The following is a 25,827-nucleotide window of genomic DNA, read 5'->3' as shown; positions in this document are numbered from 1 at the left end:
CTGTGACCCCAGATTTCCCTCTGATTCCATTCCTACATTAGCTACATTAAGTCCTATTAGGGCCGGGCCATTTGTTCCATCTTTCTTGTCACTTATCATCACTGGTCCTTGACCTCAAGAGGTTCAGTTTACAAAGCACCATTCTCTCTGCCACTGTCCTACCTCAAGAGTTTATGAGCCTGCTGCCGTGCCCCTACTACCCCTGGCTCCTTTGGTCTTTATCCACATAGGCAGACCCAGTATCTCCTCTCTCCCTCTCCAGAATCTACCCTTTCTTTGCTGTTTCAGGAACTCAGGACCTAGAAGGCTCAAGGGTTAGAAGAATCAAGGTCCAGGCCAACCCTGCCCTAAGAGATGTATCCTGCTAGGGCAGGGTTTACACAACTTCTCTCACACACATCCCATCTACTAGCAGGACTGTCAGCACTGACAGTGGCCACAAGCTCTGTTCAGCACCCTACATCCAGAACACAGGGCCACAGCAATGCCTCTGGGGTGATCCCCTGCAAATACATAAGCACACCCCTACTTTTTAGTCTCCCTATTTTGTGACTCCAGAAGAGGGTCCTGTGTTCTATAAACAGGCAGATCCCAAAATAGGTTAATTGGGATGACTCCCACAGCCGCCACCTTTGCAGCATGCTTCCCTCAATAAAGAAGCCAAGACATACCAGGGAACCTGTGTTTCTAAGCAATCTTGGTGGCAGGGAAGGCCCACTTTGGGGTACCAATGCAAGGCAGCACTGGGCAAAGCCAGCTGGGGCTAGTTTTCCTGCTGCCAGGCATGGTTACGAGCTCCACGTGTACACAAAGGTATGCCCAGGTGCATGGTCCACCACCACAGAAATCCAACATTTCTCTCAGGAATCAGAACTTACCACTCCAAGAGTGAAGTAGTTAAAAAAGTAGTCATTGCACTTGGATGGAACTTGTTTATGAGGGGAAGGAGAATGAATTTTCATCTGTTAGGAAAAAAATAAAATAAAATCCAACCCCTTAATACAGTTCTTGGATTAACTGCAAGTCTACAAATTGTGCTTTGTGTGTAACATTAAGCTATCAGGTGAGCAAGAGTGTCAGAGTCCCTGCTGCTAGTGCTGAATAACACTGAACTTTGGTTGACTACAGACTAAGCCCTGGTATCCAAGAAAAGGCAGGACAATCTGATCAACAGGATCAGACAAGAGCTTTCAATTTAATTCTTTGTCAACTGTAATAGAACAGGTTCTATGGAAAAATAACAATTTATATTTACTTGATATTAAGTTAATATTGATTAAAAAAGAAAAGTGGGGCTGGCTCAGTCAGTAGGTAGAGCATGTGACTCTTGACATTGGGGTTGCAAGTTAGAGCCCATGTTGGGAGTAGTGTGTACTTAAAAAAAGAGAGAGACTGCCTTTTTGACTTTATAAACACATTTCCCCTACCTTGTCTTCTGACTTATAGAAGACCTTGTGTGGAGAGCCAAGCATGCTCAGAACATCTTGGCAGGAATCACCAAAATACACTGAACGTTCAAATACCCGCATCTTGGCATCTGCTAATAGGCCAGGTCCACAACCTGCAGAGGAGAAGGGGGAGGTGGTCAGGTTCCCAGCCAGGGCCTGAGATGCTGCAGCCTAAGGCCCAGGGGCTCCCAGAGAGGCCACTTGCTGCATGCTGCATTATTAGCTCTGGCTGAGGGGCAAGACTGCATATAAGCAGAAATACCAAGTCATACAGCTTGTGATGTTATGAGAGATCACTATCTACTTGAAATAATCCCAGAGACTCATTCAATCCCACAAAAGTGATGTGGAGCTCTGGAAACTTTATTCAGTCACCAAATATTTACTTATTAACTACGATGGGATAGACACTTTGTTAGATATTGAGGAAACATGCTGGGCAAAACAAGTGCAGTCTCTGTCCTTATTGGAGCTTATGGTGTGAAGATCCCAATCCCACACCACACAACTGTGGTACAATAAACAGCAGCATAGGTGCTATGGAAGTATAGAATGAGGTTCTATCTCTTGCCACTTTCTAGGTCCTGACAAGATACAAGAATTTATGTTAAGAGGGGCTTCTCAATGGTAACCTCCAACCAGAGACTGGGCCTAAAGAAAAAAAGCATTCTATAAAAAAGCCAAGAGTGAAACATCCATTAACTCATCCCTAATTCTACAAACACTGATAGACCCACTAACACTCAAAAACGAAAACCAGAGAAGTGGGAGGATAAGAAAACCCGATTTGCCACGAGTTTCTTCTTTGGGAAGAATCTTTAAACCCTGACTCTAATACATTTCAGAAACAGTTCCAGTTAAACACACACATAGCAGCAGCTGTGGAATAGCAACAGACACTCCTAACAGGAAGATTTTCCCCATTCTGTGGATGGAAAGACAAAGTATTTTCTGTCTCCTCCACCGGGGGAAAAAAAAAAAGGTGGGGGAGGTACCTGGGTGGCTCAGTTGGTTAAGCTTCTGACTCTTGATCTTGGCTCAGGTTATGATTTCCCTGTTCATGGGACTGAGCCCTGTGTTGGGCTTGGCGCTGACATCACAGAGCCTGCTTGGGATTCTCTCCCTCTCTGCCCCTACCCTGCTCATGTTCTTTTTCTCAAAATAAACTTTTTTTTTTCTTTTGTAAAAGGCAAGAACCTGAGGAAGACTGAATTTCCTGGTCCATGATAACCACCATCACCTTACTCTGCACAGAACTTTATAATTGACAAGGCTCTTTATAATAATCCATTTATTATATAGGGAAGACTTCAGGAATCCACAATCTGAAATAAGTTGGTACTGAGTTCTTCAACTAATCCAAGAATCTTCAGTCACAGCACATATACAATGAGTGGCAAATAAGGTTGTGTTTAAATTAACTAGGTTCTGGGAAAACCATAGTCCACATTAACCTCAGTCTATATATCTTGCAGTTTTGGCAATCCTGGCTGACCACCAAAAGTCCTATACTGTAAGCCCAAAGTCCCCAGGTACACTTGCGAATATGCAGATGGGGCTACTAGGAAGGCACTCTTCACAGGTGAGTCTTCTCTCTTGTCTCACTCTACCTGAAGTCTACCCAGGTAAAAGTACCCTTAGTTTTAGGAGCCTATTTTAGCTTCTGATTCCCTGGAGTGAATCTTCCTATAAATTATTGTGAGGACCAAGATAGATGGAACTGTCTTCTTATCTTAAAAGCATCACTGTACCTGCACTCCACAGGAAACATGTGAGAAATGGGTTGGCTGAGACAAGTTACGCTTGCCAAAGGAAACTCTCAACGAGTACTAGACTGGACAGTAACTTGGGTGAGTCCCTGACTTAAAGTGTCTCCCCACTCATCCGGCAAGCAGTGAGATGTGACTGCTGGGAGTGTGCTATACAAGGTGGAAGTCAGAACTGGAGAGTCCCCGCTCCCAACAGACTCCTGCTGTCACTTGGGATAACTGTGCCATCCTTGACTACCTCAGTGTTTCAAGGAGTGATCCTTCTGACAAGAAAGACCCTAGATTGACCTTGTTGCTACATCTCAATTCTCTCAAACAGTATAGCTCAAGTGCAACATTAGTTTTCTGCTTGGCTAGAAAACCACACTTTTAGAAATTTCTAACCTGGAGGTGGGGAACTATCTAACTGCTCAGGGGAGTGACTTCAGAGTTCATACACCAGATTCTTCATAGTTAAGAACTAGTGCCTTAGAATCGAATGCAAGACCCCAATTTATGAACAAACACTGGCTAGGCATAGCTCCTATGCTGGCACCCAGGCCAAAGGCACGGAGGCAAACTCGACATAGGAGATCCCCGTACTACTAATACGAAGCATGACCCAAGGTCCAAAGTAGCTGAGATTGGCCATGCCACACAAGGAAATCACAAATGAGACATGGATCCTAGAGAGACCAGCCACTGAAGACAGCAGCTCTTTTTTTGTTCATAGTCAGCAAAACTCTCAGTGGATGTGGCCAAACCAGAATTCAAGAAGTCCCTTCTGCCAGCCTCCTGAGAACTGGGCATAAGGGGTAGAAAAGGGCAGAACACTCCAATATCGAAGCTCATAACATGCATCTCTAGTAAACAGCCTGGGAACAACTGAAAATCTACATAAGCACACAGAAGGCTATATACATGCTAGGAGAAGCAATGCTACTGTTACTTATTAAGATTTACTAATGACAAAACTGTGTCTTGTCCTTTTTCATTAAATTTAAACGAAAGCTTTAACCATAAGCATCTACATTATCTTGTACCAACTACCTCTAAGCATGTGGGATTTTAGACCGTCTCAACATGAATATAATCCACCACCCCAAGGCCAGTAACTGACCTGCAGCAAGTAGCCGAAGTCGTAAACCTGAGGGTCCAGTTCCATCTCGAAGAACATCTACACTCTCAGCATACACATTGCCAAGGAAACAGCTCAGGGGCATCACGGGAGCCCTGGAGGCAGGCACAGAATGAGCAGAGGCTTCACCCTCCCTCCCAGGGAGCCCATGGCCCATGAAGCTTGTGCTCCCCAAACGCACTTGGTATCCTGTAGGCTGTTTCCACTGTAGATGTACATTCGTTTCACAGTTGCTCCGTGGGGTATCTGGAGAGAAGCTAGACCATGGGCAAAATTGGGCTGCAAACACAGGACAAAAGTTTTACTGAGAGCCCACTGCAGGCCATATGGCCCAGGCTCTGGCATTTCTCCAGCACTCATGGTCTTCAAGAACTGGCCAGGTCAAAGCTAAACAACAGTTAAACCTGGCTCCAGGTCAATAAACTCACCCCATCCATTCAAGTTCATCTTTCATTTTACTCAGTTTTTCTTTCCTTCATCAAGAAAAACATGCAGGAATGCTTCCTTTAATAAAATGTAAGCCTTACAAACATCTATCATTTCACGACCCTAAGGATGCTGCTACCTAAGGATGAATGAAACATTTTGCTAAAAGCAATAAATAACTGAAAATCCAGAATGAATTATCTCAAACTCTAGGTTACTGAAAAAAAAACACAGTGATTTAGTTTTAAAGCAAGGCAAACTGGATTTATCTCTGAAAATCCTCACTCTGCAGTGGGAAGTGCCCTCCCCCTGGGAATGCTGGCTCAGGCTTTGTTCTTGCTATCAGTCCTATCCATGTTGGCCCCTAAAGACCTCAGAGATGAGGAAACCAAAGAAAGGGTACCTATCCAACCTCCCCAGTGGCACTGTCTGCTGGGCCCATATCACCTGGGTACTGGGTGACAAATACCGTGGGAAGGGAAGGGCTAACCTCGTACTTGGGAGCCTCAGTCCACGAGTCTAACTGAAAAGAGAAAGACAGTCCTCTGAAGTTGAGGTGGAAGAGCTGCTCAGCGGAGTTGTACACTGTAAGAGTGGGGAGGAGAAAACGACATGGTTGAATGGTACCAGAGATGAGAATACAAACTAGCCTGGTAACACCTTCCTTGTGCCTGATTCTTGAACTGACTTACTAGGGTGAAAACAAGAGGGAGAACCTTTCCCTCACACCCAAGTATCAACCCATAAATTCTACCAGAACCTGGCTTCCTGTAGGAAGGGGCACTAGGGCTCGGATGGTGCCACTTGCCAGGCTTATCATTATAGTCTGTGACAGAGGAAACAGATAGACGTGGCTTACCTCCAGGATGGGTCGCACCAAAAGACTGGTCAATCTGCTCAATGGTGGGAGCTATGGCCTGAGAGTTAAAATGCACTCCACTGAAAAACAAAGATGCTTTTCAGGTCACTGAAGATGGTGGCTGGAAGAGTTATTCTTAAAACACAGGCAGCTGAGCCTACAAGTATGTCAAAACACAAGTTTAATTAAAGAACCTTTTTTTTTTAATGTTTATTTTTGAGACAGAGCATGAATGGGGGAGGGTCAGAGAGAGACGGAGACAGAATCCAAAACAGGCACAGGCTCCAGGCTCTGAGCTGTCAGCACAGAGCCCGACGCGGGGCTTGAACCCACAGACCACGAGATCATGACCTGAGCCGAAGTCAGACGCTCAACCAACTGAGCCACCCAGGCGCCCCTAATTAAAGAACTTTTAAGTGAAGGATAATTAATGGGGTCAGAATAAATCAAGTCTCCTGAGACTGACATATTGAATTGATCCTCTAGGGCCTCCCAAGACATGTGTGGTCACCAGGCACAATTTAGAAGGAAATAAACTCAGTCTCAGCCCTATGGCATTTGGACTTGGATAAAGAGGGGCCCCAGGAAGAAAGAGTATGAATGTGTTTTCTCAGGATGCCTATTAGCAGTTTGGCTTGAAAAGGAACTTTCTTAAAAAGGGATGAATATCTTAAGAGAACAGTGTATAACCAAGCAAAGCAGCTTGCTTTCTTACTAGGCAGAAGAACCAGCCAGCACCCATGGACTAGGTGAACAGGTAGGTTGGGGGTGAGGGGCAGATCCCATGCAAAGAGGAAAAACCCAAGGGGCAGGGGCTTGGGAATGAAGAGCAACACATGATTTCAGATGATGAGCATGTAAGGAGAATGCTTAAAGGTTAATTTAAAAATTAGTATAATTCATGGAACACCTCTTTTTTTAACCAGGCATGGTGACAAGTGCTTTGCCAGCAGTATCTCATGTCATCTTCCTAACCTAGTAGCCACGTACTGGCTTCATTTCTCTGATGGAAAAACAAGCCTAGAGAGGTTAAGTGACTTGCCCAAGGTCACAGAGGTAACAGAATGATGAACACAGGGCAGTCTAACCCAGAACCTCATGATTTTACCCACCACTAATTCTTGTTATTTATTTAATTTTACCTACCACCTTAAAAAAAAAAAACAAGTATGAGGTGGTATCTCATTGTAGTTCTTTTTTTTTTTTTAATATAATTTATTGTCAAATTGGCTTACATACAACACCCAGGGCTCATCCCAACAAGTGCCCTCCTCAATGCCTATCACCCATTTCCCCCTCTCCCCAACCCCCACATCCACCCTCAGTTTGTTCTCTGTATTTGAGAGTCTCTTGTGGTTTGCCTCCCTCCTTCTGTTTGTAACAATTTTTTCCCCTTCCTTTCTCCCACGGACTTCTGTTAACTTTCTCAAGATCCACATATGAGTGAAAACATATGATATCTGTTCTTCTCTGACTTATTTCACTCAGCATAATCCCCTCCAGTTCCATCCACGTTACTACAAATGGCATGATTTCATTCCTTCTCATTGCCAAGTAGTATTCCATTGTATATATAAACGACATCTCCTTTATCCAGTCATCAGTCGATGGACATTTAGGCTCTTTCCATTATTTGGCTATTGTTGAAAGCACTGCTATAAACATTGGGGTACATATGCCCCTATGCATCAGCACTCCTGTATCCCTTGGGTAGTGCTATTGCTGGGTCAAAGGTACCTACCACTAACTCTTAAGAGGGAAAAGAGAAAGAAAGGCTCCAACAAAACTAAAAGACAAAAAGAAATCTGCAAGGGGCCAGTACTATTACACATTTGCTTTATCCACTTCTCTATTGGCAAATGCTGCTTGAGCCAGCCCCAGGAATTGGACCCTTTCACACCCTCACAAAGGGAAAGGGAAGCCCGTTAAGGAAGCTTACTAAACGGAGTATTCTAGATGGTAGCACAGCACCTTGCCATAAAGGGTGCTCAAATATTAGTTCATGATATAGGCCACCCCCATTTTCATTCTAAGAAGTAGATTTTGAGGCGCCTGGGTGGCTCAGTCAGTTGGGCATCCGGCTTCGGCTCAGGTCATGATCTTGTGGTAACGAGTTCGAGTCCTGAGTCAGGCTCTGTGCTGACCGCCTGGAGCCTGTTTCAGATTCTGTGTCTCCCTCTCTCTGACCCTCCCCCCGTTCATGCTGTTTCTCTCTGTCTGAAAAATAAATAAACATTAAAAAAAAAAAAAAAAACTTTTAAAAAAGAAGTAGATTTTGGCCCCCAAATAGAGGTCCCTTTGGCATTCCCTTTAGCATAGAGGCTTTGGGGTCAGACCTATTTGGGGAGGGCAGCTATGACCCAGAAGACAGTCACGTCACCACCTCTAAGCTGAGGTCCTGCTTTGCTGTAAGGATTAAATGAACTGACATATATGAGAAGTGTTTTACACAGAGCATGTTCTTAACAACACTTCCTTCTCTTCCTTGGGAAGCTAAGTAGGTTTGGAGGCTGCCTGAGGAAATCATGGTACCAGGTTGTAATCCTGGAACTGCTAGGAATGGAATTCTTTATTAACTTAATGAGGGTAATAAAGTCCATTTGTACCAATCCTGTGACACAGAGTAACAGGGGAGAAAACTTACCAATATTTTAACTTTACTTTAGTCAAGTCATATACTTCAATCACCTAAAAGAAAAAAAAAAATCAAATTTTAAGCATTGGTAATGCTCTGCAGTTGAAAGAGATGGATTAAAAAGACATTTATAGGGGTGCCTGAGAGGCTCAGTCAGTTGAGTGTCCGACTCTGGATTTTGGCTCAGGTCACAATCCCGGGGTCGTGGGACTGAGTCCCTCATCGGGCTCTGTGCTCGATGTGGAGCCTACTTGAGATTCACTCTCTCTATCCTCCTCTGCCTCTCTCCCCAACTCATGTACGGTATCTCTCTAAAATAAAATTAAAAAAAAAAAAAAAAAGAAAGAAAGAAAAGAAAAGACACTTATAGTGGGGCACCTGGCTGGCTCAGTTGATAGAATACACAACTCTTGATCTCGGGGTTGTGAGCTCTAGCTACTCATTGGGTGTAAAGATTACTTAAAAATAAAATCTTAATAAAAAAGACATTTATAGAATAGTGAAGAAAAAAAATCTATCACTAGCCAAAATTCTCCTGAAGCACTGCATATTACATTTTATTCTCATTTTAAATCTGGAGGAAAAACTGATACCACACACACAGCATAACCTCTCCTTTCCCTTCATCCAGATTGTTGAACAGATGCCCATGGAGGCTGTGGGTCAAAGATCCTTTATCTAATCTACTGCTGGGTCATATAGAAGACTGTACATACAGAACAGTGGAAACCTCCACAGAAACAAATTCACATAGTATAAAGGTTAAAACTATGGACAAAACCTTGGATACTGAGCCCCCTTCCTGCTATTGCACACTTTGCTGCATTAAAAAGACCCCAGACCCAGTCACTTTCAAAATCAGCTTTAAAATACTGTGGTTTACAAAACAAAAAAGATGGGGGGAGGTCTATCTTGCTAGAAAACAAGTCATATTAGTTTAGGACAAGTGTGACAATATTCAAATATGTATACATATCTCTATTGAAGGGTACCTGGAGAACATCAGTGCCCTTGTGTAGTTTCAAGGGGTTCAGCCTTTAATTAAATGCCAAGAACTCAGGGCAAAGACAAAGGTATTGCTAAAACACTCAGCTACTAGTGGTGCCAAATAATGAGCACTATGAAGTCTTCTACGCAAGAAACATGGCTGGCCAAGGCCTGAAGAACCAGCTACTACCCTCCAGTTGGGAGTTCTGGCCCTTACTGTAGAGGAACAAGCAGAGCTGGTTCAGTGTCTGTTTGCCCTGACAATATGGGCCTCATCCTAGAAGGAGCTGTGGGGCCCTGCATGCAGAAGCATCTGGAACTACCAAAGAAAATGAGACATATTAGTTTACTCTTGGCCAGACCTTATCTCTAACTTTGTTTAGTGGTCATAACACTGAACCACAAGTTGGGCACCTCTGAATTATAATGCAGCTCTTCTAATCCTACTTGCTAAGAGTAACTCCCTCTGCTGGGCAGACACAGCACTTCAATCAACTCTTTCCTATACTATTTGTGTATGCCATTCACCAGTACCACACTAAGTTAAGCCCTTTTTAAGGTCTGGCTCATTAGTTTGCACAGGAAAGGTACTCAAAACATTAGACAAGTCTGACTGTTACGAAGTCAGCTAAGGGCAATGTGAAACTAGAAAACATGAAAGGAGGTGCCAAGAGAGGTCATTAAAGGAAGAATAGGGGAACAGCTGTGATTCATAATAAGATATTCAGTGTCCCTTCAGAAAGCTCTGGCATGGCAGTATATCATGCCAAACTGGTATATCATTTCACCAAGGCCAGGGCCCCATGCTGGCAGAGAGCCTCACCCTTTAGCCAGAAGCCTTGCTTGTATAGCAGGAACAGACACTCTGCCTCCCTTATTGCCACCCCTACAGCTGGCCAATGACCACCCAAGGGCTTCCCACCACTCACCCTGTGGCGGTGGGCCTCCAGGATGTTCCTTCTGTGTCGCTGTCACCCACCTGCCAATAACCCCGACCAACATTTATGGGTGTTTCAACCCTGCCTGCCTAATGGGAAAACAATGGACCAGAGTTAACCACAGGGCATATGTAGGATGGCACTTGTGGCAAGAGACCCAGAGTACCAACCATCTTGGAGTCCTTCATGTCACCAGGAGAATCAACAAGCAGATCTGGCCCATGGAGCTTGCTGGGCCACAGGGACAAGCAGCTGGGGAAGTCTGAACTTCATGATTTACCACCCACTGGGCTGGAAAAGACCTTGATTTCCCCAGAGGAGAAGCCATGGCAGCAGCCAAGATAGGAAAGGAGAAGACAGGTAGCTGTGAAGGTTGAAATTTGTGAAGCCTCATTCTGTAGGGCTTTCTCATAGGCAGGGAGTGAGGGGATGAGGAAACTGCAGGAGACAGCATCAGGGAAAAGTGGATTCTTTTTATTTTTTTATGTTTCTTTATTTATTTTGAGAAAGAGTGCACAAGAAGGAGAGGGCAGAGAGAGAGAGAGGGAGAGAGAGAAAGAATGCCAAGCAGGCTCCGCGCTGCCAGGAAAGAACCCGACGCAGGGCTCGAAGTCATGTAAGACCACGACCTGAGCTGAAATCAAGAGTCAGACGCTTAACCGACTGAGACACCCAGGCACCCTGAGAAGAGTATTCTTAAGTGCTTGGATGGAGGGGCAGGCACATGGGTCAGGTCAAACCTGATGCTGACCAAGGGCATCTGAGAATCACTTCCTCAGTTTCCAGAGGCTCCAGCAGGGTCCCAGCCCCTCCTCTTCATAGGGACCCCACAGAAAGCAGAAGAGAAGGTTCTAATTACTTCCTTTCTCATTCAAATTGTACTTCTCATTCTTCACATTTCTCCAGAGTGTGCTCACACAATTTTCTTCAGCTTTTATCACATTTATTTCCCATATACATCAACAGAAGCTAAGTCATTTCTACTCCCAGTGGCTATCACACACTGGTAATTCAGGGTTAAAAGCTTGGCAGACCACTCATCCTCTGTCCTTCCTTTGTCTCACTGGGAAACAGTACAGCTCACAGGCTTGTTAAGTTGGGAAATGCACGTGAAGCATTCAGCGATGCGCCTAATCTGTACCAAGTACTCACTTAATATTTGATACTGTCCTCATCATGCTGTGATTCTATGATGGGCTGCCTAGCCATCCCCTTTTGCTGTCCATGTAGGTTATTTCCAGCTTTTCACTACTATGAAAAGCCCTGCTATACGTATCTGTCAACATTACCTTCCTTATAATCTTCTGGGGTTATGTCTCCTAAAGTGGACTTACCTAGCTAAAACAAATAACTCTTTGTAAACATGTTTCCAGATTAATTTTCCCTGATTTGTAATGAAGCCACACTGATGACCATTCTCTCCCTTTTCCCACTGTGAAACTTCTGGTCAGTGAAGACAGGATGACTGAGTCCACAAGGAGAGGCAAGGTAACTATGGGGCTAAGAATGTTCACATTTGCTTTTGAAAAACCATATAAATGAAGAATTCCCATTCTGTGTACAGATTCCTTTTCCATGTTCTATCTTGTCTTCTTAGGAGCTCACTTGTGATGGGATGATGAGAACTAGGAAGTACCCAAGTCTTTTGGAAAGGCTACTCCATAACCTAACCAGGATAAGCACTCTGGTATGCCAATGCCCAGAGCCACATTCAACCTTGTGACTCTGAGGCATGAGTCTGGTGTCACATGACTAATCTGTGAAGCCCAGGCATTTGTAAATAGTGTATTAAAAACATCCTGGAGTGAAACAGGTGTTAGTAAATTGCACTTGAACTTAAGACAACCCTATACACCATCAAGTTGTTTGTTTACATATCCTCAATGGGGTTAAAGAATCAATTCATCACTGGTGGTGTTAAGCTGTAAATTCCAGCATTTTAGGAAGAACAGTTGCGTTTTTCACCTGACTAAAGTCTTTTGATCCTATTCTGCAGTTAGGCCCCATTTTTAGTACACCTGTTAAGATCTGGGATAATTTGTGCCAAGAGTTAGCTCTTCTCTTGCTTTCCTTAAGTTGAATGACTTAGAATCCCCCTCCCCATAGTATTCCCCAAAGCTTTTAACACTCTTTCCCCTCCACCTCTGCAGCCTATGATTGGAGTCCCTCCCAGCCACTTTCCAACCACCCCATCCCAAGCTTCCCTCTTTTTAGAGGAACAGGCACAGCTTCCAGTCCCCAGTACTGTGGTACACCGAATCACAGGAGTCTACCCCCACTTATGAGTTTCAGAAACATCTCACAATAGCACGTAGTAATCAGCCTGACATGAAACTTTAGTTGTCATTCACAGTTACCTTAAGCCTCTGATTGAAAGCATCAAACAGCAGTTTGATCCCGTCCTGAGTCAGGTTAAGGATGAGGTCATGGCTTAGAGGAGACTGCAAAACAAAAATAAAACACTCAACAACTTACTCAACAGCACCTACCAAAAACTCACAAGTCTAAATGCAATGCACAGAGAATATGTAAGTGCAGACAGCCCCTCCCTGGCCCAACTAACAAACTGTTGTGTGAATGCAGTGTCTGCTACTTCCAGCCTGAAGCTGCTGCTTCCTAACACTGGCTGAAAAGAGACTCCTTCTTCTAGGCTTTGAGAAATAATACCTGGGGGAAAGGGCCAAAATTATGTGAGTATGTAGGCCATTTTCTTTTGAGGGTCAGGGTCCACATCTACAGCATGGGTTTCCCTGTCAAACCTAGAGAGCAGTCAATGAGGAACGCAGGCCATGTAAAAAGGTCTAGTCAGGACCCAAACTTGGCAGGTAATGTTCAATGCATGTCAGCTGAATCTATGTCCATTTGTTCCCAAGGTTGTCTGTATCATCTACAGAAAACATATCCTATACTTTGACTGCTTCAGGCCATATTCCAGGACAAAGAAATACTTTGTGATGTTTATGTATGAGATGATACTCTTATTCCTTCCTTCCTTCCCCTCACCATCCCATATCACATGTGCTTCTTTCTGTAAAGCCCAAATCTAAGATCTAAGGAGTCGTATTTCTACATTTGCCCCTTCTAAGTCCTGGGGGGAAGGGAGCAGCAGCACAAAGCAGTGAACAGAGCTGGGCTTGGGTACGGGTGAGCTGGTGACCTTAACTGACTCTAAAAACTTTTCTGAGCTGTAGTTTCTTCATGGGAATACCATCATCTCTTCCCTCTAGGGTTGTTGTGGGAACGGAGATAGTAGGTCTAGATAGTAGGTAGAAGGCACCAAGCATAGCACTGAGCATACAACACTGTTTCGTCACATCTGTCTCACTTGCCTGCTTCTGTTCCAGTGCAATCAATTCAAGGACTCGACATCTGAAGACACTCCACAGCCCTAAACCAAGCTGCCCCGCAGAAGAAAAACACCAACATCCAAAACCCTGCCACTCCTTGAAACTGGCAGAAAGCTCTCAAATGTTTAGAGAAGTTTCTTTATAGAGCCTCCCAAGGCAGGCACAGTGAATCAAAGAAGTGTGGCTGTCAGAGACAGAACTGTAGGCTGGAAGGCCAGGTGCCATTGGTGTGGGCCTCAGTGGAAAAATTCTCTCCAGAGCCTTCTGGGATTAGCTAAGACTATCTCCTCCCTCCTACCCCACTGATCTTCACAAGGTAGCAGGCCTAGGAGGTACCACCATGCCTGGCAAACACTAGAAGAAAGAATGCTGTAATTTTCCAGTAGGTCTATATGAATGTCTAAAACCATCAGGTCTTAAGCAAGATAATAGAATGATGAACTCTGACCTTAGGTCACTTATTCTCAACCCAGAACACATTTCTAAGAGGGCTATTCCACAGCATTAAGCAGGATGAAGCAACCTTTTAGCATCCTTCAAGATCCTTGTTTGGAGTAGGAACAATGGGAGGATCGGAATTTTCTTACACTCTCCCAAGATCTGATCATTTTTCTCCCGGCACTGTTACAATTCAGGACATAACTAGATAATTTTCAAAAGCAAGTAAATTATCCTCACAATCAATATTTTACTAGTAAATCCTAAGTATCTCTGGAATCAAAATATACATGTACTATATGGTGTGTAAGCAGGCTCTTCCAGTGATCCCAGAATTACGCAGTTCTCCATATGAAATAGTTTAGCAAAGCTGTCTGCTCCTAGTCATTCATACTTTTCCCTCTAAGAAAGATGGGACCCACTTGATATGCACATTTAACCTCCAAGGTGTGATTTGCTAGAGATAAGAAGATATTTCTGAAACATTTAATGGGGCCAAACAATTCTTTGCACTTGATGGGAAGCAAGAAGACAAATGGGAAGAAATGGAAAGGAAGGCAGAAGAGGACAGGACCCACATTTAAGAAGGACAATATCAGAGCTCTGAGAGACCATCTCCTCTTGATCCTCTTCAAAAGATTATTTATTTATTTATTTATTTTAATGTTTATTTCTGAGACAGAGAAAGACAGAGCATGAGGTGGGGAGGGGCAGAGAGAGAGGGAGACAGAATCCGAAGCAGGCTCCAGGCTCTGAGCTGTCAGCACAGAGCCCGACGCGGGGCTCAAACTCACGGACTGTGAGATCGTGACCTGAGCCGAAGTCGGACGCTCAACCGACTGAGCCACCCAGGCGCCCCTTCAAAAGATTATTCTATTACAAGGAAACAATAACCACATTACAGAAGGAGAACCAGACTGGTTATTAACTTGTCAAAAGTTGCATAGCTAAAAAATGGGAAGAACAAGGATCTGAACCAAGAACTGGACTCAAAAATCCATGTTTTCCAACTGATTCCAGCTCCTTAGAAGACATCAGGGAAAATGAGCTTAATGCTAAAACTATTTGTACCCAAAGGTCGGGACAACAGACAACAAAAGTAGTGATGGAAGATATAAACTTCATTCTTAAAAATTTGTTTAAAAAGTTTAAAGCCGGGGCACCTGGGTGGCTCAGGTGGTTAAGCATCTGACTTCGGCTCAGGTCATCATCTTGCAGCTCCTGAATTTGAGCCCCACATTGGGCTCTGTGCTGACAGCTCAGAGCCTGGAGCCTGCTTCGGATTCTGTGTCTCCCTCTCTCTCTGCCGCTCCCCCATCCACACTCTTTGCTCTCTCAAAATAAGACTAAACATTAAAAAAAAAAAAAAAAATTAAAGGGGCGCCTGGGTGGCTCAGTCAGTTGCACGTCCAACTCCAGCTCAGGTCATGATGTCACAGTCTGTGAGGTCGAGCCCCGTGTTGGGCTCTGTGCTGACAGCTCAGAGCCTGGAGCCTGCTTCAGATTCTGTGTCTCCCTCTCTCTCTGCCCCTCCCCTGCTCTTGTTCTGTCTCTGTCTCAAAAATAAATAAAAAAACATTAAAAAAAGAATTAAAGGGGCACCTGGGTGGCTCAGGTGGTTAAACGTCCAACTTCAGCTCAGGTAATGATCTCTTGGTTCATTGGTTCGAGCCCTACGTGGGGCTCTGTGCGGACAGAGCCTAGAGCCTACTTTGGATTCTGGGTGTCTCTCTCTCTCTCTCTCTCTCTCTCTCCCCCTCATGCTCCTTTCTCTCCCCCACTCATGCTCTCTTTCTCTCTAGAAAATAAATAAATAAACGTTAAAAAAAAATTAAGAGGCACCTGGGTGGCTCAGTCAGTTAAACATCCGACTTCGGCTCAGGTCATGATCTCATGGTTCATGAGTTCGAGCTCTGTGTTGGGCTTTGCGCTGATGGCTCAGAGCCTGAAGCCTGCTTCAGAGTGTGTCTCCCTCTCTCTCTGCCCCTCCCCTTCTCATGCTCTGTCTCTCTCTCAAAAATAAACATTAAAAACACTTTTAAAAAAATTACAAGTTTAAAGCCTATGTTCAATTTTATCTACTCTTGGAGCACCCAAATCTGATTTAACTGAATGTGCAGGAAGCTAAAAGCTCAAGAAGCAAACCCATTATCCCTATTTTGATGGTTGCTAATTGTCATGAGTAATTCCCTCATGGTCTAACACTGAAAGTCAGAGTAGGTTAGGGATGATCTGAGCGCAACAAAGTGGAAAAGTCAACATTCTTCACTTTATAAATGAGGAAGTACTTTGGCACTGTGGCTCAAGGCACCTTCGTCCTACTCCTAGAAGTCCCTTGTTCCGTGTTAGGTACCACAAAAATATCCAAGAACTTGCTTGGAGATTATGCATTCCCTGTCTCATGAGGACTCTTCACATGGGAACTCTTTCAGTAGGCTGGCAGAGGGGTATTGCACTGCAGAAAGTAATGTCTGGACATAGATAAGAGGCTCAACTTTGACACTAGGCAAACTGGAAAGACTCACAGAAATCTCACCTTCTTCTAGTCCACAACATTTTTCATGTCGAAAATAAACAGTCATTTGCTTTAGGATTTGAAACTAAATGGGACAAATGGAACTAAAATAATCAAAATGGTACTTATAAGGTATCAGAAAAGACAGTGAGAACATCCTGTAGCCTAGATAGGCTCAAAACTATTCCCTGAGGTTTGTGACACATAGGACACCATAAAAGTTGCTACACACAGCAACACATGGTCTGTGTCACAAAAGAATCATAGATTTCAGAGTTCAGTAGAAGGGAGATTGCATTTTTAAAGAGACAAGAAGCATCTTATTTCTAAAAGCCCATAATAAAATAGTCCCCAACTCTGCTTATAAAACCAAATACAAAAAATCCTGATGTTCAGAAAGTTCTCTAGTGCTAACATATACAATCTTTCTGGAAACAGAAAAGTTCTTTGTAAGCACATGCAACATTATATTATAGGTGTTAATTCCTGGCACAACTGACCAACATTTAATAGAGACCACCATAAGTCAGATAAAAAAAAAAAAAAAAGAGTAAAATATGTCCATTAATTTGGAGCCAATATTTTGATATATGATCTTATGTATCAGTTCATTCTCACCAAAGGAATGAGCTACACCTGTTTCTTTTCAAGTCTGGAGTGCTCGGCACTGCAACAACTCTGAACAGAAATGAAAGCAATCAACAAAGGCAGAAAAGACCATTTTAAACACAAAAGTAGAAGAGGCAAGCACTCTAGAAGACAAGATAGTCCCTGAGGTGACCTCCCACTGAAATGTCCCTGTCTAAGGATCAGCGAAGTCAAACACATCAAAAAACAAGTTCAGTTATTATTGCCTTTCCAAACCTGACAGCACTACATTATCAAGACCAAAAGTTTCAGAGTCAAAATGTACTTGGTAACTGACCAGTGCTGGAGATTCTCCCATTCAAACACACTGACCCAGCAATTCCTGCCAGTCTGCCTCTCCCAGAGCATCAACCTCTGGAGTGACTCAACGATTAGGAATGCTACTTCAGTAAACAAATCAGCTACCACTCACCTGTTCACTGTAGAGAACCTGGACATTTTTGATGATGCGACAGTGCTTCTGAAGAATGGCTACTGCTTGAGCCAGAGGCATTCCTGAAATAAAGCAAGAACAACTGTGTGGTTACCTGGCCTATCCATTTACTGACATTTATCTTTGTACTAGACATTAGACCCTGCAGAAAAACCTGTGGTGGGAACAGGGGCCATTAAGGTCTACAAACATATGAGTAAATGAAAGTTCAGTAAGCAGCAAAAGCTAGAATAAAGTCAGCAGCAAGTACTAAGCGAACAGTTGGGTTGTATAAGGGAAGGGAGTGAATACACAAAAAAGATTTCTGGAAATGGGAACAACTATGCTGATCCCAAGCAGAAAAGGGGCTCAGAGAAGGCAAAGTCAGCATGAACCAAAAAACAGTGAGAAAAGCACTGACTGCATGACTCTGGATATGGAGACCAAGGTTCTGGTTCTCACTCTTCCGTGAATTACATATAACCTAGGGCAGGTTCCTTCCTCTCTTTCTTTCTGGCATGTCTCCTCATCTCTCAAATGAGACTCTGCAGGAGCACATGACTTGTAAGAGCTCATTAAAAATTTTTTTTTGTTTATTGAGAAGAGAGAGAGCGAGAATTCTAAGCAGGCTCTGCACTGTCAGCACAGAATCCAATGCAGGGCTCAATCTCACAAACTGTGAGATCATGACCTGAGCTAAAACCAAGAGTCAGGCGCTTTACCGACTGAACCATCCAGGTGCCCCTGGATGTGTGATTTTTAACTTTTTATTTCTAAAATAATTAATTTTTTAATGTTTATTTTTGAGAGAGAGAGAGAGAGAGATATGGAGGGAGGGAGGGAAGGAGGGAGGGAGTTTGGGAGAATGGGGGAGGAGCAGAGAGAGGGAGACACATAATCCAAAGCAGACTCCAGGCTCTGAGCTGTCCGCACACAGCCCAATGCGGGGCTCCAACTCATGGACTGTGAGACCATGACCTGAGCTGAAGTCAGACACCTAAGCGACTGAGCCACCCAGGTGCCCCAATTTACTTTTATTTAACTTTTTATTTTTATTTTTTTTTTCAATGTTTATTTATTTTTGGAACAGAGAGAGACAGAGCATGAACGGGGGAGGGGCAGAGAGAGAGGGAGACACAGAATCGGAAACAGGCTCCAGGCTCTGAGCCATCAGCCCAGAGCCTGACGCGGGGCTCGAACTCACGGACCGCGAGATCGTGACCTGGCTGAAGTCGGACGCTTAACCGACTGCGCCACCCAGGCGCCCCCTTTTTTTTTTTATTTTTTTTATTCTTTTATTTTTCAACTATTTAACTTTTTAAATGAGCCCTTAGTGGTTGGCTCAGTTGGTTAACTGTCTAACTCTTGGTTTTGGCTCAGGTCATGATCCCAAGGTTCATGAGACTGAGGCTGCTTCCAGCTCTGCAGGCTCCTGCTTAGGATTCTCTCCCTCTCTTCTCTGCCCCTCACCTGCTCATTTTCTCTCTCTCTCAAAATAAATAAATAAACTTAAAACATCACATCTACCAGAATTAATTCATTTTACTAAAGATTTCACTGGATCCTTACTTATCAACCCACAAATCCTCTAAATCTTAATACCTGATTGTTGAACTCATGGCCCATTGTAAACAAATTTATATATGCACCCAGTTTAAGAAATCCAAACGCCAACAATATCTCTAAGATCCCAGGACTCCCAGGGAATACCAAAAAGTATATTTTCAGAGTCCATTATATTTCAAACAAGAAAAAACTCAAAGAGAGACAATCCAAAACAAAGTCTCAGACAAAATCCAAAGACTCACAGCTTTCTGAATCCAAGGACAGTACTGTGCTATTCACCACTCTCTGGATCCCCAGTACCCAGTACAGGGCTGACCACACAGTGGCTGTTGAATAAATATTTATTCAGCAGAGCTGAAGGATTATGGAGTAGGTAATAAGACAAAGGGAGAAAGAGGGACCACCATATGACCTCAGGGAAGCACACAGTGGCTCACATTCAAGATCAGTTTACCTCTGATCTTCGGACAGATGTGCAGAAAAGAGTTTGCATACAAAGAAAAAGAAGGTTATAAAAATGCATGGTCTATCTACATTTAAACAATGATCTAACCTTGCCTTCATTTGATGGTCCATTCTATAATTTGAAGAACGCTGGAGGACACCACACCTTAACACAGGCTCTTTCCAGCCTTCGGTAACATAGGGCTTGATACATAGTAGAAGCTTAATAAATGTTTGTTGAGAATATGAACAAGTTGGATGCATCACTCAGCTTTGCCATTCCTGAAATGGAGAAGCATCTATACTCTCCCAGAAGGAATGGGCAAACATCCATGTGGAGAAGACAGATAAGCTTGGTTATGTGCTGAGAAACAGAAGGCCACATGGTTTCTCTCACCTACATAGCACAAATCAGTTTCTCAGGAGAGGATTCTTCTCCACGTAACTACATCAAATCCCTGGCCTTGGAATCTTCGGATCCTCAGGTCTTGAGTCACCTGGGGAGAAACCCCATCTGGAGGAGACAAAGCATCTACAAGGACCAGTTGTCACACAGCTGCTGATAAAGGAAGGCTACAAAAGGCCTCTAAAGGGAACCAAACATATGTATGACAAAGACACTAGAGCACTGTCCAGTCCGAACAGAGTTACCTAGACCCAAAAAAGGGTATGGAGTATATGTCAGCTTTCTAAACTGTATACATCCTATGTATTATAGATCTCATCATTTGTCTGCTTACAACCCTTCAATGATTTCCCAATGCGGGGTTATAAAACCCAAACAGCATGTCACCACCTAAAGTCCCTGAATATTCTCAATCTTATCTACCTCCATCTTTCTTTCCACTGCTCATCATGCCTCCCTTTGTTCCCAGCACATTTGTTAATCTCTTTGCTAACTTAGGCCTCTGTGCTAGCTCAGATTCTGCTGGAATGTCCTTTCCATGGTTGGTTCCTTCTCATTCTTCAGGTCTTGACTCACATCTCACTTCCCCAACTGCCTTATCTAATGAAGCCTCCCATCCTATTTATCTATTTTTTTTTAATTTTTAATGTTTATTTAATTTTGAGACAGAGAGAGAGACAGAGTGTGAGCAGGGGAGGGGCAGAAAGAGAGGGAGACATAGAACTCAAAGCAGGCTCTAGGCTCCGCACCGTCAGCACAGAGCACAACATGGGGCTTGAACACACAAACCAGATCATGACCTGAGCAGAAGTTAGATGCTCAACCAACTGAGCCACCCAGATGCCCCCTGTTTATTTCTGTTAGTCTCCCCTATACCTTGAGGATAGAAACACTGCCTGTATTACTCACTGTCATACACCTAGCACCCAATCACCATGCCTGGCACAACAGTAGGTGGTCCTACATATCTGCTGAACTCTAAGTGAAAAAAAGCTATTATAGGACATGTAGGTCCTGTACCATAGACCCTGGTGACCACTCTCTCACTCTGAGCACCCTCATCTTGTCTCTACTAACACCATTCTTTCTTGCTGTTCCTCTAACTTCCCCAGATCTCTATGATGGGCAATGTTTCCTTCTGCCCATCCTTCATACACTCATCCAACCAACCACCTAGTTTCTGATTCATATCTTATTCTGCTTTCTCTCTCTATATATATCTATATATCTGTATATCTACATAGATATCTACAAGCAAATAGGGCCACCTGGGTGGCTCAGTTGGTTAAGCATTTGACTTCGGCTCTGGTCATGATCTTACGGTTCCTGAGTCTGAGGCTGCATCGGGCTCTGTGGTGACAGCTCAGAGCCTGAAGCCTGCTTCAGATTCAGTGTCTCCCTCTCTCTCTGCCCCTTCCCTGCTTGTGTGCTCTCTCTCTCTCAAAAATAAACATTAAAAAAAAAAAAAGGCAAATAAAAAGTTAACAGATTAAAAGAGACTTTTTCACCTTCTTTTCAATCTGAGTTCTCCTCTGTATTCTGGGTCTCCATACCTCTAACATCTACCCAGTCACTCAAGCCAGAAACCTCTAGATTCCTTCTCCTTCTCCACCTCCCCAAATCTAGCCTCTAACTTTCTTCCTAAACCTGTGTCTGCAACACACTTCACTAATAGATACCCTCTTTTCCAGTGGACCCAAAAGCTCCTTGATAGTGTCCCAGGCAGCTATCACGAGAAAGAATTGGGAATTTGGAAAACCCATTTTCTTCTTCCACCAGTACATCACACTCTCATTATAATACCAAACTGCTTATAGTTCCCTACACAATCTTTCCCAGTGTTTTGTTTTGAATTTGACTGTAAGATTTATGTTTATGGAGACACCGTAGAAGAGAAATCTGGCGGTAGAATTTCCTATTAAAAAAAAAAAATTTTTTTTAATCTTTATTTTTGAGAGAGAGAGAGAGAGAGAGAGATACAGAGTGCAAGTGGGGGAGAAGCAGACAGAGAGGGAGACACAGAATCCAAAGGAGGCTCCAGGCTCTGAGCTGTCCGCACAGAGCCCGATGTGGGGCTTGAACTCACCAACTGTGAGATCATGACCCGAGCCAAAGTTGGACGCTCAGTCGGTTGAGCCACCCAGGCGCCCCTAGAATTTCCTACTTTTAAGTTTGTTTGTTTGTTTGTTTGTTTACTGAAAGACAGAGAGAGAGAGAGAGAGCGTGTGCGTGCAAGTGGGAGAGGGGCAGAGAGAGAGGGAAAGAGAGAGAATCCCAGGCAGGCTCTGTACTGCCAGTGCAGAGCCCGATATGGGGCTTGAACTCAAAAACGATGAGATCATGGGGCACCTGGGTGGTTCAGTCGGTTGGGTCATGTTCTCATAGCTAGTGAGCTCAAGTCCCACATCAGGCTTTGTGCTTACAGCTCAGAGCCTAGAGCCTGCTTCGGATTCTGTGTCTCCCTCTTTCTCTCCCTCTCCCCTGCTCATGCTCTCTCTCTCCTTAAAAAATAAATAAGCATTTAAAAAAATAAAAAAACAAAAACAAAAATAAAAAACAAACCATGAAAGCATGACCTGAGCCAAAGTCAGCCACTTAACCGACTGAGCCACCCAGGTGCCCCATGGCAGATTTCTGATAGGGCTTTCCTGGTGCTCACTGGCTCCAGGAATGATATTGACTTCTGTAGTTTGATAGGAAGCCCTCCCTGAATCCCGTCAGGTCAAGTCCCTTCTCCCCTTCCAAAGCACCCTACATGACCTCTCCCTCATTTTAATAAAATGAACTATTTCTTTATCCCTTAACCCACATGAGACTAACTTCTTCAGGGCACAGGAGCATTTCTTATTTAACTTTTGATGTTAGTAAGCAGAGTCCGCAGGGGTACATATGTTGCCTTCAACAGAGTAAGCCTTCAGTCTCTCTAGAACAATTCAGAGATGTGCTTCCACACCAATACATTCTCCAAGTCTTACTGAAAACATTTCAAGTTTGCACTGCCTTTACTTCACCATTAGTCAAGCCACCAGTGGCATTACCAGAGAGTCCTCTTTGCCTAGGTTTGCCTTTCCCTATGTTGTTGGCATTTCCCTAATCTCCCAACATTACACAAAGGCGAGGAAGGCAGCCAAGAAGCTGGATGCAGATCCCCACTGTGATGCCAGGCAGATGATGGCAAGGGCTTGATGCATCTGCATTTGCAGAGATTCCAAAAAGAAACCTAGAGACAAAGCTGAGCCCATCCTTAGAAGGGCAGAGTGGTGGGAAGCAGGGAATCTCTGTTCAGCTACCTACTTTTCATCATCTCTACCTTTCTGAGCCTGCTCCTCATCTGGGAAATGAAGATTACCTTACAGGGCTGTGGTAAATTTAGTTAAGCACTGCCTGGTTCTCTAGGAATGTAATTCTAAAGCATAGATCCACCTTAGACCTATCCCTACCTATCAGCCACAACAGCAGCTTAGATGTGTTGAGGACTGGGAAGAAGACTGAGAGAGAGAAAAATCTTTTTTTTTTTTTTTTTTTTTTTTAAGCTTGAGGAAGTTAAAAATGATCATCATCTCTCAGGCAGATATGATTTAAAAATGTGGATTTTTAAGATCCACAAAAGAATCATCAAGGCCAAGCTGCCTCTATGAGGTTTCCCTCAAAGTTCAATTCTGGGCCCACCGTACAGAAATGCTGTTTTTGGGGTACCTGGGTGGCTCAGTCAGTTAAGTGTCTGACTCTTGATTTCAGCTCAGGTCATGATCTCACAATTCACGACATCGAGCCCAGTGCTGGGCTCTGTGCTGACAGCACAGAGCCTGCTTGGAATTCTCCCTCTCTTCTCTCTCTGCCCTTTCCCCCACTCGTCTGAGCACTCTCTCTCTCAAAATAAATAAATAAACATTAAAAAAAAAAAAAAAAAAAGAAATTCTCTTCTCACTGTTGTTATTTAGACAATTTGAAAGAACTACCCTAACCCTTGATATCTGGGAACTGGCAAAGTTAGGAGTAAGGGTTAAGGTATCTAAATAGTTGACAGAAGAAACTTTGCCCTTCCACCCAGCTTTTTTTTTTTTTTTGAAATCCTGGTTTCAAATAATATCTTTATTTTACTTTGAGTAAACTCTGGCTCCAACATGGGGCTCGAACTCACAACTCCTGAGGTTAAGAGCTGCATGCTCTACTCATTGAGCCAACCAGGCACCCCTCAACTTTTGGCCAAGAGACTACCACAGAGATCCACAACCTAGTCACACCATCAAGTACAGTTTGAAGCTATGGTTGTGGTTCTCACTCTGCCCTGTGAAGTACTGGTATGAGAAGCTGTGAGGAAGGTTCTTTCTTAACTAGAAGCCAAACAGCAACAGCATGATGAATGGATCTGGAGGTAAATATATCACTGGCCTCCCAGTCAAATTCTTGGTGCTTCACAACAGGCCAGAGTGTTTCACACCAGCTAAAATTTGGGGAAGAACTCTGCAGGTGTGGTTTAAGTTATGAGAGAAGTTGGCTCCGACCACTCAATAAAACTGGCTCAAACCCAGAGGCTTGTAGTTCAGTTAGTTCTTGGAAACACTGAGCACAGTAGGGTCCTACCAGCATCTATCCTCCAGTTCCTCATTTATGCTATCTCCATAGATGAATATTCCAGATTCAAGGATAAGCTATAGCACAAAGGAGTAGGTGACTCAGTCCAGTAGCCCAAATTAGTGGGACAAAAGTTCAGATCTGCACAAACAGCACCAACACCTGGTCCACACCCCTTTTTCCTAGTGCTGGATAAGTGTAAACACACACTGGACTTACTTCTACACATAAAGGCAGCGACGTTGGGGGTAGTTAAAACTGGCCCCAACCCCCTAAAATGGCCAAACTGCATTTTATACAAACTGCATGTTACTTTCCCTGAACTCTTATGTCATTCAACCTTCAACTCTCTCTGCTAAGGTCTGGGTTTAGGATTAAATCACACATCGACCACATTAAAAACAAGAAACAAGTCACAATTTCCTTTAAGATACAAACTCTTCTCACCTCCCTTGACTAGATCCCTAACACGTGATTATGGGATCTAAGCCTAGGTTTCCCCTTCCGACAAGGCAACTCACAGCCCAGAAAAGCAAAGGGAGACAGACTACTGTGGCGTTTTAGAGTGTAACTTCTTAGCTATTAAGGGTGCAAAATAGAAATAGGAAAAACAAAAGTATGGACCCTCAGATCCCAAGGAGGCATACTTGAGGTAACTACGCACAGGGAAGGAGGGCCTGGCCTTGGGTAAGTGTTTGGGGCGTGTCCACCATTGTTATTATTACTACCTTACCACTGCCCCAGGAGGAGCCCTGCTGAGGCCTGAGGCGAGGGCATCTAGGCCAGGCTGAGCGACAGACTGGTGGGTCTGGCCGGTAGGAGCAGGTAAGTTAGTGCCTGGAGCCCAAAGAGCTGTGAGGACGGAAAAGACGAGGAGCCGCGGGCGCAGGGGAATAAGAGGCAGAGACCAGAGGCAGGAAGGGCCTGGAGAGAAGAAAGAAGCATAGTCCTGAGGTAGAACCCCACACTCACCCAGCGTGAATTCCCATTGCTCGTTTCCCAGAGAGCGCTCCGGCACCACCTCCAGATCCAGCATTGGTTCAGTTCGCCGGGCCGAGGCGGCCTCCCTGCAGCAACGCAGACGGGACCGAAACTGAGGAGACAAAGCAGCGACTAACCCGCCGGCTCTGCCGGCGTGGCTCTCTACCTGCTCCTCGACCGCCGGCGGCACTAACCCAATACTACACCTCAGCTCAGCTCAGCTCAGCTCGGCTCACCGGCAGCAGCCTCGGCGGCAGGGGCAGCGGCGGTAGCCGGAGCGTCTGCGGCAAAACTGGCGTGCCAGCCGTAAAGCGTG

The 25,827-nt window shown here is 44.2% G+C and overlaps 1 protein-coding gene across 5 annotated transcripts in view; it reads right to left on the bottom strand.

Annotated features, from left to right (window-relative positions):
- Window positions 1–25,815, bottom strand: part of CE2H16orf70 (chromosome E2 C16orf70 homolog) — a 30,584-nt gene extending 4,769 nt beyond the window's left edge. Inside the window, exons 1-11 of one of the 5 annotated variants that reach the window (XM_003998116.6) lie at window positions 25,718–25,815; window positions 25,503–25,623; window positions 17,540–17,622; window positions 12,537–12,620; window positions 8,264–8,307; window positions 5,620–5,699; window positions 5,251–5,345; window positions 4,516–4,613; window positions 4,317–4,429; window positions 1,428–1,561; window positions 879–962 (exon numbers count right to left, since the gene is read on the bottom strand). In XM_003998116.6, coding sequence (XP_003998165.1) covers window positions 879–962; window positions 1,428–1,561; window positions 4,317–4,429; window positions 4,516–4,613; window positions 5,251–5,345; window positions 5,620–5,699; window positions 8,264–8,307; window positions 12,537–12,620; window positions 17,540–17,622; window positions 25,503–25,566 — 879 coding nt within the window. In that variant the 5' untranslated portion in view covers window positions 25,567–25,623; window positions 25,718–25,815. Of the gene's footprint in view, window positions 1–878; window positions 963–1,427; window positions 1,562–4,316; window positions 4,430–4,515; window positions 4,614–5,250; window positions 5,346–5,619; window positions 5,700–8,263; window positions 8,308–12,536; window positions 12,621–17,539; window positions 17,623–25,502; window positions 25,624–25,705 lie in introns of all 5 variants that reach the window. The other 4 variants (XM_023246122.2, XM_023246123.2, XM_045046121.1 and 1 more) reach the window with 4 other exon arrangements.
- Between the last annotated feature and the right edge of the window lie 12 nt (window positions 25,816–25,827).

This window comes from Felis catus, chromosome E2 (assembly GCF_018350175.1).
Source record: "Felis catus isolate Fca126 chromosome E2, F.catus_Fca126_mat1.0, whole genome shotgun sequence".
NCBI classification, from domain to species: Eukaryota; Metazoa; Chordata; class Mammalia; order Carnivora; family Felidae; genus Felis; species Felis catus.
The sequence above is the reverse complement of the archived record's forward strand: the minus strand, read 5'-3'. Positions and strand labels throughout refer to the sequence as shown.